The sequence below is a fragment of the Leptonychotes weddellii genome, chromosome 3, assembly GCF_054177405.1.
Source record: "Leptonychotes weddellii isolate Sample4059 chromosome 3, ASM5417740v2, whole genome shotgun sequence".
Taxonomy (NCBI): domain Eukaryota; kingdom Metazoa; phylum Chordata; class Mammalia; order Carnivora; family Phocidae; genus Leptonychotes; species Leptonychotes weddellii.
The window spans coordinates 807100-820281 of NC_138371.1; the positions used below are offsets into that span (position 1 = coordinate 807100).

Genomic DNA, 13182 nt, shown 5'->3' on the forward strand with positions numbered 1-13182 from the left:
CCCCAGGGGTCTTTTTCATTGTGTAATCCCCCACCTCCCACCAGGGGGTCCCTCGAGACCCCAGCCCTGGGAGGCCCTGCCTCTGGGAGCACAAATGGGACACGTTGTCTGAGGATCTGAACTCGGGCTTTGCAGTTCTCGATGTCACGAGTGCTCGGATTTTCCTTCTCCTCTGACAGAGGGAAAGCCTAAAGATCAGGAAAGAATTGATCTCCTTAATTAATTAGCTGTGTGAATCGAGCAGGTGGGCATTGGCGCGTGGCGTCTGCATCCAGGGGAGCTGGAGAGGGGCCAGCCTGTGGGTTTAAACCCCGGCCCTCGGCACCTTGCCTTCTGTCTTGTGTTGCTCTGTGGAGGGGTCCTAACACATTAGTGCACCAGCTCTAAGTGCTGTGCTAGATGCACACCTAGGGAGAAGGTGCCCGCAGGGGAACCAGGACGTGTCGGGGGTTAGGGCAGCCTCACGTCCGCTGCCAGGATGAGAAGAGTGGGCGTCTGAGAAGTGACGAGCTGTAGGCGCGCTGTGTCCGAGCCGGCCCCCAGCTGGCTCGGGGTGCGGTGAGCAGCTAGGACTGCACCATGGCTCTTTCACCCACGGACCGCTGAGGGGATGATTTGGGCCTTGGGGTCACGAGAGGCCCAGCCCCCATCTGGTTTGTGGGAACCTCAGATCTGCACAATGATACAGGTTCTTGAGCCCACGGGTTGGCAACCTGTCAGAAAGCGTCCACTCTGGAAGAGCACAGCGTGTTTTGTGAAGCAAGGCCTCAAGGAGAGAACCGGGTCAGGGCCTGTCTGCCCCCACCTCGCCTCCTGACCTGGACCGGGCCCTGCCCTCTGCCTCAGTCTCTCTCTGCCCTGGCCATGGTGAGGGATGGGGAGGAGCATCAGGAAGTGGGTGGGCATGCACCCTGTGAACTCAGAAAGGGGTGGGGGTCACCTCTGGGGTGCTGTGAGTGGCACTCTGGGTGACCACAGAGCCCTGCACGCCCAGAGTCGACCCCTGAAGAATCACCCCTGAGCCTTCTAGGAAGGCAGCCCCGGGCCAGGGGCTCTGCAGTGGCCTGACCCTGGCTTACCTCCTGGCTGGGTGACTCTGGACAGCCCAGGAAGCTATCCTGATTAAGGACTCTTGTGCCGGGCACAGTGCCGTCACCTGGCCCCCAGTGAGAGGTGTCCCCTGCTTCTGAGGGTCCTCCTGTTGGTTCCCTGCAGAATATAGATGGGGGTGGGCAGGCTGTGGGCCCTCCGTCTGTGCCTGGGGCCCCTGGGAGCCTCCTCAGTGCCTCTCTGCCTCCCAACACGGGGCTTCCCGCAGTGGGCCCTGCCCCAGGAACGAGGCCTTGCCCTGAAAGGTGGGGTGGGATTGACTGGAGGACCCTGCAGCTCAGGGCTGTCCTGCTCGGTCCCATTAGCTCTCCAATGTGGTGGGATGGCCAGGTGGGGCCCAGCCAAGGGGGCAGAGCAGCGTCTGGGCCTGTTCTGCAGCCTGAGTCCTGGGCTCCCTCCACTTCCCCTTCTGGACCTCAAGGCCTTGCTCCTTTCATGGCTGCCCCCCTCACACGCCCCCAGGGTCAAGCAAAGGCCCTTGGCCAGGATGCCAGAGTCCCAGGGAGGGCAGGCCACCATCGTCCCCATCCCGAGGTGGGTGCTGGAGAGGCCCACCAGCCAGCCCTGGCCAGTCCCTGTCAGCGGGGTGCCTTATGCTGCTGCAGCAAGGGGCTTCTGCTCCCTGAGCCTCAGATTCCTTTTGTGACTAGGGCCAGGACTGGCTTCTGCCGGCCACTCCTGTACCTCGTCTTGGTGGGTGGTCAGGGACAGCAGAGCCCCCACCCCTGCCTTAGTCATCCATCAACACGGCTGCCCTCCAGTGAGTTCCCTTGGAACAGTCCTCCTCCGGGATATTCCCAGAGAGGCCGCTTTGCTGGGGAGGAGAGGGGCTCCAGGAAGCCACCAGAGGCTGACGCTCAGGGTGACACTCAGCCCCCTAGGGCAGCGCTACCTTTCCCTCTAGCTGGCGCCTGTCTGGGTCTGGGGGGTGCCCAGGAAGCAAGAGAAGGTTGGCAGACACAGACCCACTGTTGAGTCAGACAAACAGATGGCCATGAGGAGTTACGTGATGTGGGGGCTGGGAGCAGAGAGCGCCTGGGGTGTCCCGGGACAGCGGGTGGCTGGACAGTGGTCTTGGCTGGCACCAAGGGTGTGTGGAAGTCTGGTTGGAGCCCCAAGCCTCCTCTGGCTGCTGTGGGGGCCATGGGGGAAGCAGAGGGGTGGCTGGCTCTCCGCAGAGACATTTGGGGTAGAACCAATGCATCTGAGACAAGAGCCAGATGGTGCTCAGGTTTCTGACCTTCTGTGGGTGGAGGGCCAGTGGGAGTGGAGGCGAGGGGGCACCAGGGCCTGGAATTTGGGTCCTTGAGGAATGGCCCTCCCCATGCTTACAGTCGTAGGGGGTCCTCTGGGAGCTCAGGTGTGGGGCGAGGCCAGTGGCTCAGCCTGGGTGGTATCAGACCTCTGAGCAAGCTGAGAGGGGCAGGGAGTGGGGTGACATCTCTCTCCCTTCTCCTCCCAGCTCCACCCTGGGTCATGCACCCTGGACCAGCACCCACCTGGCCCGCAGACTGCGACCTTCCCTCCCCCACCTCCACTTCACCACCAGCCCCCCACTGTTGCTCTTGCTTCTGGACCTCCTCCATTCTCCCTGGCGGAGGCTCTGGGCCTCCCTCCCCCCGCCTCTGCACCTGCTCCCGCACACCTCCTACCTTTCTGTGTCCAAATCCTGCCCATCCTTTCCCAAGCTGGATCCCTCCCCTGGCACCCCCAGCCTCCCCAAGATCCTCCTGGGAGCTCAGGGCTGTTGAAGGCTGCACCCCTGGGCCACAGCAGCAGCTGTCCGTCGCTCTGTGCCTGGAGGGGAGGGCAGCGTGGGGGGCAGGTGGTGCGCTGAAGTATGATCAGAGCTGCAGGTTCTCACCAGGATCGGGCTCACGTGAGCCCGCCTGTCCTGTGCCAAGAGTCCCCCTGGGAAGGGCACCCCTGAGCAGGGAGGAAATGTGCTCCACATCAGCCTGCACACCTGGCTGGGTGGCCCGGGTCTTCCAGGGTCCTCTTGGTCCTCCTGGCTGTCCCAGTGACCTCTGCACGTTGGCTAGCTCAGGAAGTTGGGCAGACTCCTGGGTGACATGGCCACTACCCAGCCTGTCCTGCCACTTGTTGGGTGTACAGCTGAGCCGCTCGGATGGGAAGGGCCCTGGGCACTCAGTGGGTGGCTGACCGAGGCTCACCAGGCAGTGCCGTGCAGTCTAGGGGTTCCTTAGGGCTCTGCTCAGCCAACTTCCCTGGCCCCGAGCTGGGGGTGGTGCCCTGTCGGCCGACACCGTGAGCTCCCACCCGCTGTGTTCCTAGAAGGGTCTGAGGAGGAATTGAGCTGTATTCTGCCATAGGAGCCCTCCGTGGGGCCCTGAGGTCCGGGGTCACTGGCAAAGGGGCGGGAGGCCGAGGGACTGCCAGGCATCAGTGCCAGTGTGAGGTCATAGCTCGGCGTGGCCGGGTCCCCAGGTCCTCCTCCTCCTTGAAGCAGGCTGAAACCTCCCTCCTCAGCTCTCAGGCCGCGGGTGTGGCCCCGCGGGCTTTGCCCTGTGCCAGCCCCGCTCCGCACTTCCTCTCTGCCCGCCCTGCGCACGCCCTCCTCCTCCTCTGCCCCCGCCTCCTCCTGTCTCCTCCGCAGCCCGGGACCGCCCCCCGCCTGGCCCCACCCAGCACAGCCCCCGCCCGCCCGCCTGCGCCCGCCTGCTCGTGCCCTCGCTCTGCTTCGCAGTGTCGTGCCGCGAGCCCGGGCCGTGCCGCTGCGAGCACGCTGCGGGGAGGCCCTGACCCGGCTTCTGCTCCCCCAGGGCCTTCGTGTACCTGAGCAACCTGCTGTACCCTGTGCCCCTGGTGCACCGTGTGGCTGTCGTCAGCGAGAAGGGAGAGGTGAAGGGCTTCCTCCGCGTGGCCGTGCAGGCCACCTCAGGTGCGTGTGGGCGGCCCTGGGTGGGAGGTCCCCATGGGCACCATGCCCTGGCCAGCATGCCGCTGGCCTCCTGTTTCTCCGGCCCCCCGGCTGGCACGCAGGCTGCTGGCGCCCAGGAGGGTGCTCCGGGAGAAGCCCCTGCTGCCCAGCTCCAGGCTCCGTCCTTCCAGACTCTCCTGGGCCGGGTCTGCCGGGGGGCGGGCCCCCCGACACGGTGCAGGCTGAGCCCAGGGTTGTCTGAGCCCACTGTAGCTCAGGGCCCCCCCCAACCCAGTCAGCCCCAGGTGGACCCAGACCCCAGCCGAGTGCAGAGTGGTGCTCTCTCCTAGCGCCCTGCCGTCTTGGAGCCCAGCACAGGTGTGCAGACCCCGGACCCCCCCACAACAGCTCTCAGAGCCTCGCTCCAGACTCCCCACTGTGCCCCTCCTTCAGACCCCTCGGCCCCTCTGGAGCTGGCCTTTCCCCCCAGAGGCTGTGGACCCTCCCTCCACTGTTGGCTGCAGAGGTGGACACCCTCTTGCTGCTGAGCCCCCTCTGCCCTGGCCAGGGTCCCGGGACAGGCAAGCCACAGAATGACTGCCTTTGAGCCTGGGTGTGCTTCCCTGTAAATGGCATCCCATGTGAAGTTTCCCACCCAATAGGCATGTTGAAAGGTCGTTCCAGAACACAGCTGTGAACACCCTTATCCGACCAGGAAGCGGCAGGCCCGAGGGCCTGGTGCTCGCGCTCTAACAGCTGTTACTGCCTTCTTGGCCCTCGGGCCCCTGCCCCTCCTCCGTGGCCTCACTCTGTCTGCTCCCCATGGCCTTGGCAGCCCAGACACCCTGGGGAGTCCAGTGCAGAGCGTCTCCCAGACAGGGTGGGGCCGGGCTGCTCAGAGCGCGAGCATCCCACCGGCAAGACCTCGTGCCACCCCACCCCACCTGGACGGCCCAGCCACTAAAGGGGGCTCTGCTTGCACTTTTGGGACCCTTTTGCCAAATTCTCACTGGCCCACAATTCCCAGTTGCTCTTTGTAGTACGTCCCAGTCATGTCACTGTGGTGCTAAGACCCCGGGATCCTGAATCGGGGGAGGACAGAGGACAGCAATGCTAGGGACATCTAGTGCCACCCTCATTCCTCATGGGTGACCCTGTCCCTGTAAACCTGGGGGGGGCTCTTGGCCCTTTGTGACCAGGTTGAGCCTCGGTGGAGCCGGTCCCACTGAGCGGCCTGCTTTATAGGCGGACACGGTCTGTATTTGGACACACTTGACACTCCCTGTCTAATGCTATGGTGGAGAAGCTGCAACTTCAAAAAGCTCCAGTGGTCACAGAAGTCCCACCTGCCCTGCGAGTGTCCACATGTTGGACCCCTAAGCACCGAGCTCTGCGGTGCTCTGGTCCTGGGCCAGCCCCGGGCCCTTGAATGGCTGGGGTCAAGAGCACAGCAGGGTTTGTCCCCCCTGGGGGCGCCAGAAGAGGAGGTTGGAGCCCCTGGATGGTCCTAGAGGCCTCCCAGGGTGGGGTGTAGCCAGAATGGTTGGAGTCAGGGTCGGGGAGGGGACGGAAGCTAGGTCTGGGGGCGGTCCCTGGGGCAGCAGGACAAGGGGTGGGAAACAATGGGAAACCACAGGACTCTAAAAGGAGGGGAGTGGGGGGTGTGGGGTGCAGGTATGGGAGCTCAGTGAGGGGTGCTTGGGGGCTGTTGAGGGTCCAGATGGAAGATGGTGTGGGCCTGCAAGGGTGGAGGCAGAGGGACAGCTGTGATTCTGGGGGTGAAGCCAGGAGGGCCCTGTAATGTGGGCTCTGCCCAGTGAGGCTCTGCTGGAACACCTAAATCTGGGGGGTGGGCGGTGGCCAGGACTCAATGGAGGGGCAGGGGTCATAGTGTGGTTTTGAGATGTGGCGTCTGTGGTCCCATCAGGGCCAGCCGTGCTGAGGAGGTGGCCCTTCTCGGGCCCTGAGCGGCACAGGCTGGTGGTCTGAGTGCCCGGGCTGGCGCCCTGGGTGTTCTGGAGCTGCGGTTGGCAGTGTTGGCGATCCCCTGTCCCAGGTCAGAGCCTGTCCCAGTTCCTGTGCCTTGCCCCTGCCTGGTGGCTCAGACTGGCTCTGCCAAAGCCTCCTGGGGGACAAGCATGGCCCTGACCGTCGGCTCTGTTCCCGTTTCAGCTGATGAAGAGGCCCCTGACTATGGCTCCGGCGTCCGGCAGTCAGGAACCGCCAGAATCTCCTTCGACGACCAGCATTTTGAAAAGGTACGCACAAGGGTTGGCCTGGCCACCCAACACCAACCACCCCCCTCCAGCCCGATCCCAGGGGCCAGCTGTGCCGAGGGCCCGGGCATACCCGCCAGGCTCGGGACCTGCCCTGTGGGCCCTGGGCCCTCCTGGGGTTCGTTCCTCTCTTCCCAGGCCCCAGGCCTTGTGGCTTGCCCGGTATCTCACTGCCTGACTTGTCCTGACCCACGGGGTCCGTCTGTCTCCTCATCACGGCCTCCCCTGGGTCTGTCCCTGCTTCCCCCATGTGGCCCTTGGCTGCATGCGCCCCCAGACGCCAGGATGCCTCCACCCACCCGCCCAGCAACCCTTCTCTTGGGCTCGCTCTCCTGGACACTGTTTCCATCTTTGCCCTCCCCTGACGCCCCAGTGAGAGCTAGAGGGGCCCCTCCTCACAGTCCCGATGCCGTTAGGTGCCGGGCTGGCCCTGCTCCAGTGCCCCTGCCGGGTCCTCACTCAAAGGAAACGGTGCTTTCCGCCTACACTCCCCTTTCTGCTCTCAGGCAGAGAGGGGGAGGGGCAGGATCCTGCTTGGTGCCCCCATACTGGGCTTAGCTCACAAGAGGCTCCTCCACTCTCCTTCTTAAGGCTCCTTCTTACCCCGTCCCCACCAGGCCCCCTGTCACCCCACCTGAGCCATTCCCCACCTTCCCCTCTGCAGCCGACTCCGGCCGCAGCAGCATAAGAAACTGAGGCCGAGGGAGGTGGGTGCCTATCTAGGCAGGGGCAGGTCTGGAATGCAGGCCCGCAAAGGCCCTGGCCTGGCTCTGGGGTCCTCAGTGGGCTGTCGCGGCCTCGCCCTGAGCCACACCCTCTGACTCTGGCCCCCAACCCACTCAGTTCCAGTCTGAGTCCTGCCCAGTGGTGGGGATGTCCCGCTCTGGGACCTCCCAGGAAGAGCTTCGTATTGTGGAAGGTCAGGGCCAGGGTGCGGACGCTGGGCCCTCGGCCGACGAGGTCAACAACAACACTTGCTCAGGTGGGTGGCCACACCTGCCCCACCGCAGTCCAGAGGGCCTGCCCCCTCTTGGCTCAGCCCCCACTCCCAGGGTCCCCCAGGGAGGCTGTAAGACGTTTCCGGGGGAGGAGGCTGTGCGGACTTCTCGCCTGACCCCGGGCTCTAGGACCCCTTGGAGGTCCTGCCACGTTGCTCCACCCTTGGCTCCCAGCAGCCGTGCCTCCGGAAAGCCTCCTCCTGGACAGCCCCGAGAAAGCCCCCCTGGACGGGCCCCTGGACGCTGCCCTGGACCATCTGCGCCTGGGCAGCACCTTCACCTTCCGGGTGACCGTCCTGCAGGCATCCAGCATCTCTGCCGAATACGCCGACATCTTCTGCCAGTTCAAGTGAGCCCCAGTGCCCCGTGTGGCTGCAGGACAGCGGGCGGGTGCTTAGCAGCCTGGGCACCCCTGCCAGTCTGTGGGTCCCCACCCCATGGCCCCTGTGCCCAGCAAGCATCTCCTCTCCCTTTACAGCTTCATCCATCGCCATGACGAGGCCTTCTCCACGGAGCCCCTCAAGAACACGGGGAGGGGCCCCCCACTCGGCTTCTACCATGTCCAAAACGTACGTCCTGAGAGCTCCCCCTCCCCCCCCGGGGCTCTGACTTTACGCAGCTGCCCCAAAGCTGAGCCCAGCTGCAGTCACTGTGCATCATATCTTCTCCCCATCCTGAGTCCCAGCCGTGAGCAGGGCAGGGCCCAGGTGCGAGGGCACGGGGCCTCGGGTGCCAGGTGGGGGCGTGTAGGCTGTTACTGGGCAGTGGGGGCCTCGGTGGGCTTACGCCTGGGGCTGGGGGCACCCTCGGGCAGATGTGAACACGAGATGTCTGGGGTGCCTGGCATGGCGCTGGCCAGTATTGGGGAAGAAGCAGAGAGGCAGGGCACACAGAGGGCCCCGGGTTACCCGGGTACAGTCCGGAGAGGTCAGGGAAGCCCCAGGCAGGGCATGTCCCCAGCCAGGCTGTCAGGAGAATGGGGGCTTTGGAGTGGAGTCACTCCGTGAGGCAGGAGAACGGGGCTAGCCGGCCAGTGGCCATCACTTGGCCGTGATGATAGTCGCCAGGTGGCGGGACCTTGAGTGCCCGCCGAGGAGTGTAAAACGGACCCTGGGCAGTGTGGCTTGTGGGTGCGTGGCCCAAACAGTCCTGAGGCCCACACTTCGAAGGGCCCCCCAGACCGGCCCATCCTGAGCCTCAGGTTCTCAGCCGGGGAAGCAGGGTCAGGTGTGAAGGTGTGCATGCTCAGTGGATTCATTTCCTGGGCACCCCGAGCAAAGCCCACGCACTGGGCGGCCTTAACAAAGCAACTGCCTCTCGGATCTGGAGGCTGGAAGCCTGAGATCAAAGCATGGGTAGGGTCATTCCTTGGAGACCATGAGGGAGACCCCATGCCAGGCCTCCGCTGGGCGGGCAGATGTCCTCTTCCATCTGTCCTCACAGGGTCATCCCTCTGTGCCCATCTTTGCATCCTGATTTCCCCTTTTCATGAGGACCAGTCACATTGGATTAGGGCCACCCTGATGCCCTCATTCTAACTTGGGATTACTTCTATAAAGGTCCTCTCTCTGAATACGGGTCCTGGGCGTTAGAACTGCAACATAGGAATGGGGGTTGGGGGGGCACAATTCAACCTATACCTCTCTGTGAGTGGGCAAGGGCCCAGGAAGAGTCACAGCAGGCCACAGAGGTGCCCCCTGCCCTTTGTCCCCTCTTGAGCTCAGTGTTCTGAAAGGGCACTCTCAGGGGTCTGGCCCCCAGCTGTGGGATAGGAGGGGAGGCGTGGCTGGAAGGACCAGGGAGGAGCATCACCCCTTCGTGGGCAGAGGTCGGGCCCAGTCAGGGTCTCCAATCCAGTTCTCCGGGGAGGCCGAGCACTTACCTCTGCGACCCTCCTTCCCCTCTCCTGTGGCGTGGCCTCACCCTCCTGTCTGCGCTCCTCACCCACCAGATTGCGGTGGAGGTGACCAAGTCCTTCATCGAGTACATCAAGAGCCAGCCCATCGTGTTTGAGGTCTTTGGCCACTACCAGCAGCACCCATTCCCACCCCTCTGCAAGGACGTGCTCAGGTCAGCAGCCCTGGGTCGGGCTTGGGGGAGGTCGGAGGGCCCTTCCCAGATCTTCTGATGCAGGCCCCTGCTGCCCTCCAGGGTGCGGGCCCTCTCCCCCTCCCTGCCAGCGAAGCCACCCTGCTCCAGACAGGCCTCCCGATGCCCACCTTCCCCATGGACGGGGCGGCCGGTCACCCAGGGTCAGCAGGACCCAGAGCAAGTCAGAGACGTCCCTCCAGGACTGAGCTGCGAGTTTCTTAAAGAGTATTGCTGTCTGGACCTTGACCTGGGCGTCTGTGGGCTGAGTCTTAGGGCCAGGGAAGCAGGGGCTGGGCGGGGGGATGGCCAGGGTGGCACACTGCCCATGGAGAACGCCACCCTAGGGGCCCACCTATCCTGGTCTCCTGGAGTCCTTGGACCCCAGGCAGAGTGAGGGAACATCCTTCCATCTCCCTCATCCCCTGTGACTTCCCAGGGGCTCTGTGGGTGGGCTGGGTGTCCCCTCTGCGGTTCCCACCCCCAACCTAGCGCAGGGAGAACCGCAGAGAGGCTTCTCGGGCGGCAGGAGCCTCTTGCCACCTCCATCCCCCTCTCAGCTGTCCTGCGGGACCCGGAGCTACGCAGGGCGTCCAGGGTGTTGGAGAAAGAGAAAGGCCATGAGGGCATCTGGCCCCATGAGACTCGTCTGTCCTTGGGGTGCTGAGGGAGGCTCTGTCCTGGAAGCCCCTGGACGGAGAACCAGAGTCAGACCTCGCCCAGTTCTCGTGGGTTCGTGGGGCCACCCCAGCAGGGTCTGGGCTCCCCAGGGGCCTCCTCCCCTGTCCAGGCTGGTGAGGGCCTGAGCCTGGGGCCTTTCCTGGGCCCTGGGAGGCAGGGAGGCAGACAGGGGCTTGGAGCAGACAGCGCCTTGAGCTCCCCCTGCAGACCCTGCCCTTGGCTCCAGCTCCAGCTCGGGGTCTCGGAGACCCCACCTGCAGCCACCTCTCTCTCCACAGCCCCCTGAGGCCCTCGCGCCGCCACTTCCCAAGGGTCATGCCGCTGTCCAAGCCAGGTACCTGGGGCTCTCCTGAGTCCACCCCTGGGGGGGCGAGGTTCCCGTGCTGCCCTGGTGCGTCCCGCCCCTGCCGGGACGTGGCAGGCATGGTTTCCCACCAATGGGTGCCTCTCTCCTGTCATCTCCCAGTGCCTGCTACCAAGCTCAGCACGCTAGCGCGGCCCTGCCCCGGGCCCTGTCACTGCAAGTACGACCTGCTGGTCTACTTCGAGATCTGTGAGCTGGAGGCCAACGGCGAGTGAGTCCCCATGCCTGCTGGGGACAGGGTTCCCCAGGGGCCCCGGGGCTGGTCGAGGTGGTGCACGCTGGGTCTCCTTGCCCGACTGACTCTGGCCTCCATGGACTGGAGCGCCTCCTCTCCGCCACAGGGAGGGGCTGTTTTCCCTGTTCTCACCATTCAGCTCCTCTGGGCACAGGGGTGTGGGGGTGTGCAGCGGTGTGGGGGCGCAGGAGTGGGGGAGCGCAGGGGTGTGGGGGGCGGGGGCTAGCCTCTCGCATCTCTCTCTTGCAGTTACATTCCTGCAGTGGTGGACCACCGCGGCGGGATGCCGTGCATGGGGACCTTCCTGCTCCACCAGGTGCGAGGTGCTCCCTGCCCCTGCCCCTGCCCCTGCCCGCTCTGGGGCCCTCAGGCCATCTGAGCACGTCCTCTCTCCTGGTGCTGGCAGGGCATCCAGAGACGGATTACCGTGACCCTGCTGCATGAGACAGGCAGCCACATCCGCTGGAAGGAAGTTCGAGAGCTGGTCGTGGGTGAGTGAGCTGGGCGAGGGCTGCCTTAGGGGCTGGGGCTGGGCTGGCGGGAAGACCATGGACCCCACCCACACCACCAACGCCCTGTCCAGGCCAGATGCCTGAGTTTAACCACAGCTCTGCCCCTGTTGCTGTGTGACTTTGGCCAAGTCACGGAACCTCTCTGTGCCTCAGGGCCTCGCCTGGAGAGGGAAGCTTGGGCTAGGGTGACGATGCCCAGTTCCTGCTGGACCGCTGTGCTGGTGGCCCACGCTGGCACGAGCAGCACAGATGGGTCCTGCCACGACCCGCAGGCCTGAGGCTGAGGGCGCATGCCCTCTGAAGCCTGTGGGGGCAGCCCTTCCTTGCTTCTTCCGGCCGCTGCTGGTTTGTGGGGACTCTCTGGTGCTCCTCAGGTGGGGACCCGTCCTGTGGCCACTTCTTAGGAGGACCTGGATTAGGGCCCACCTACTCCAGCGTGACCTCATCTCAGCTAATGACATCTGCCAAGACCCCAGTCCAAATACAGTCGCCTTCTGAGGTCCTGGAGGCTGGCACCACAACACATCCTGTTGGGGGGAGGGGGCGACACACGGTTCAGCTCACAGCAGTCACCACAGACCTCAGACATTTTCCTTCAACGACATCACACTCTGAACTCTTTGGTCCACTAGAAATGTTCCTTTTGCCAAGCCGTAAAAGTTCATCTTCCCAGCTTCCATTCAAGCGCGTGGACGACCGTCCATCCCTCCCCTGCCCTGGAGCTGATGGGGCCTTCGGGAAGCCCCTTCCCGGGCCTTTCTGTGGCCGGGAGGGCAGCCACTGGAGGGTGCTGTCCCTGGGGCTCATAGGGGTCCCTGAGGGTGCAGTCACGGGGATGCTATACCAGGAGACTCACCGTGCTGGGCCCCAAAGTGCAGGACTGTGGACCCTGAGCTTCTGGGGGCCCAGGACAAGTGCTTTCATTTTAGACATTGTGTATCTATTTTCTTTTTTTTTTTTAAAGATTTTTATTTATTTATTTGAGAGAGAGAGCATGAGAGGGGGGAGGGTCAGAGGGAGAAGCAGACTCCCCGCCGAGCAGGGAACCCGACGCGGGGCTCGATCCCGGGACTCCAGGATCATGACCTGAGCCGAAGGCAGTCGCCTAACCGACTGAGCCACCCAGGCGCCCAATGAAACTTTATTTATTTATTATTTTTTATAAAGATTTTATTTATTTGACAGAGAATGAGAGAGAGAGAGAGAGCACATGAGAGGGGGGAGGGTCAGAGGGAGAAGCAGACTCCCTGCCGAGCAGGGAGCCCGATGCGGGACTCGGTCCAGGGACTCCAGGATCATGACCTGAGCCGAAGGCAGTCGCTTAACCGACTGAGCCACCCAGGCGCCCTGTGTATCTATTTTCACACGAATCGTAGAAGGCTGGAGCAAGCTAGCAAATCCTCATCTTAGATACTGTTTAGGGCAAGTTATGGAATCGACTTAAAGAAAAAGATGAAGCGCATACCCAGCCAACGCACGGACCAAATGCAGACAGGAGTGCTTGTCCCGTGTGTGGGCAGAGGAGGGGTGTTGTTGAAAGGAGGTGGGGAGATGCTGGTGTGAACTCCAAGGCCCCACTGCAGGTTGAGGGGTTTGGGCTCTGCCTCTCTGGGCCTCCTAAACCAAACAGACCTGCGAGGGGACATCTCTGCCTGACGGGGACTCCCGGGCATCGCGTTGGCCACACCGCAAGGGCAGAGAGCGCTGCTGACGCACGTGCCCCAGGGGCCGAGGAGGGGTGAGGCTGGCACTGTAGCAAGCTTTCTTGCTACAGCTGAGCTGCGGGGCACTGCACCTCCAGCCATGGGGGACACACCCTGGGAGCACTTTTGGGGGAGCCCACACCTGCCTTCTCCCAGAACCCAAATGTTGCAAGAAGTTTCCAGGAGGTGGGGCAGGCAGCTCCAGTGTGCGTGGACAAAATCCTGGCCGGGTGCTGGGCTCTGCCTCACCTCTGCCTATGGGGAACGGGAGGTCAGTGCTTCCTGTATGGCTTGATGGAGAAAATTTAGTGTGTGTGTCTTCCTTGAAGAAGCG

The 13182-nt window shown here is 63.6% G+C and overlaps 1 protein-coding gene across 28 annotated transcripts in view; it reads left to right on the plus strand.

Annotated features, from left to right (window-relative positions):
• Nucleotides 1-13182, plus strand: part of KIF1A (kinesin family member 1A) — a 95291-nt gene that overhangs the window by 60982 nt on the left and 21127 nt on the right. For 16 of the 28 annotated variants that reach the window (XM_031017458.2, XM_031017465.2, XM_081813253.1 and 13 more), the window contains 10 exons: nt 3894-4012; nt 6164-6249; nt 7111-7249; nt 7443-7614; nt 7744-7834; nt 9217-9335; nt 10313-10368; nt 10501-10609; nt 10883-10949; nt 11040-11124. In XM_031017458.2, coding sequence (XP_030873318.2) covers nt 3894-4012; nt 6164-6249; nt 7111-7249; nt 7443-7614; nt 7744-7834; nt 9217-9335; nt 10313-10368; nt 10501-10609; nt 10883-10949; nt 11040-11124 — 1043 coding nt within the window. Of the gene's footprint in view, nt 1-3893; nt 4013-6163; nt 6250-7110; nt 7250-7439; nt 7615-7743; nt 7835-9216; nt 9336-10312; nt 10369-10500; nt 10610-10882; nt 10950-11039; nt 11125-13182 lie in introns of all 28 variants that reach the window. The other 12 variants (XM_081813239.1, XM_081813243.1, XM_081813240.1 and 9 more) reach the window with 1 other exon arrangement.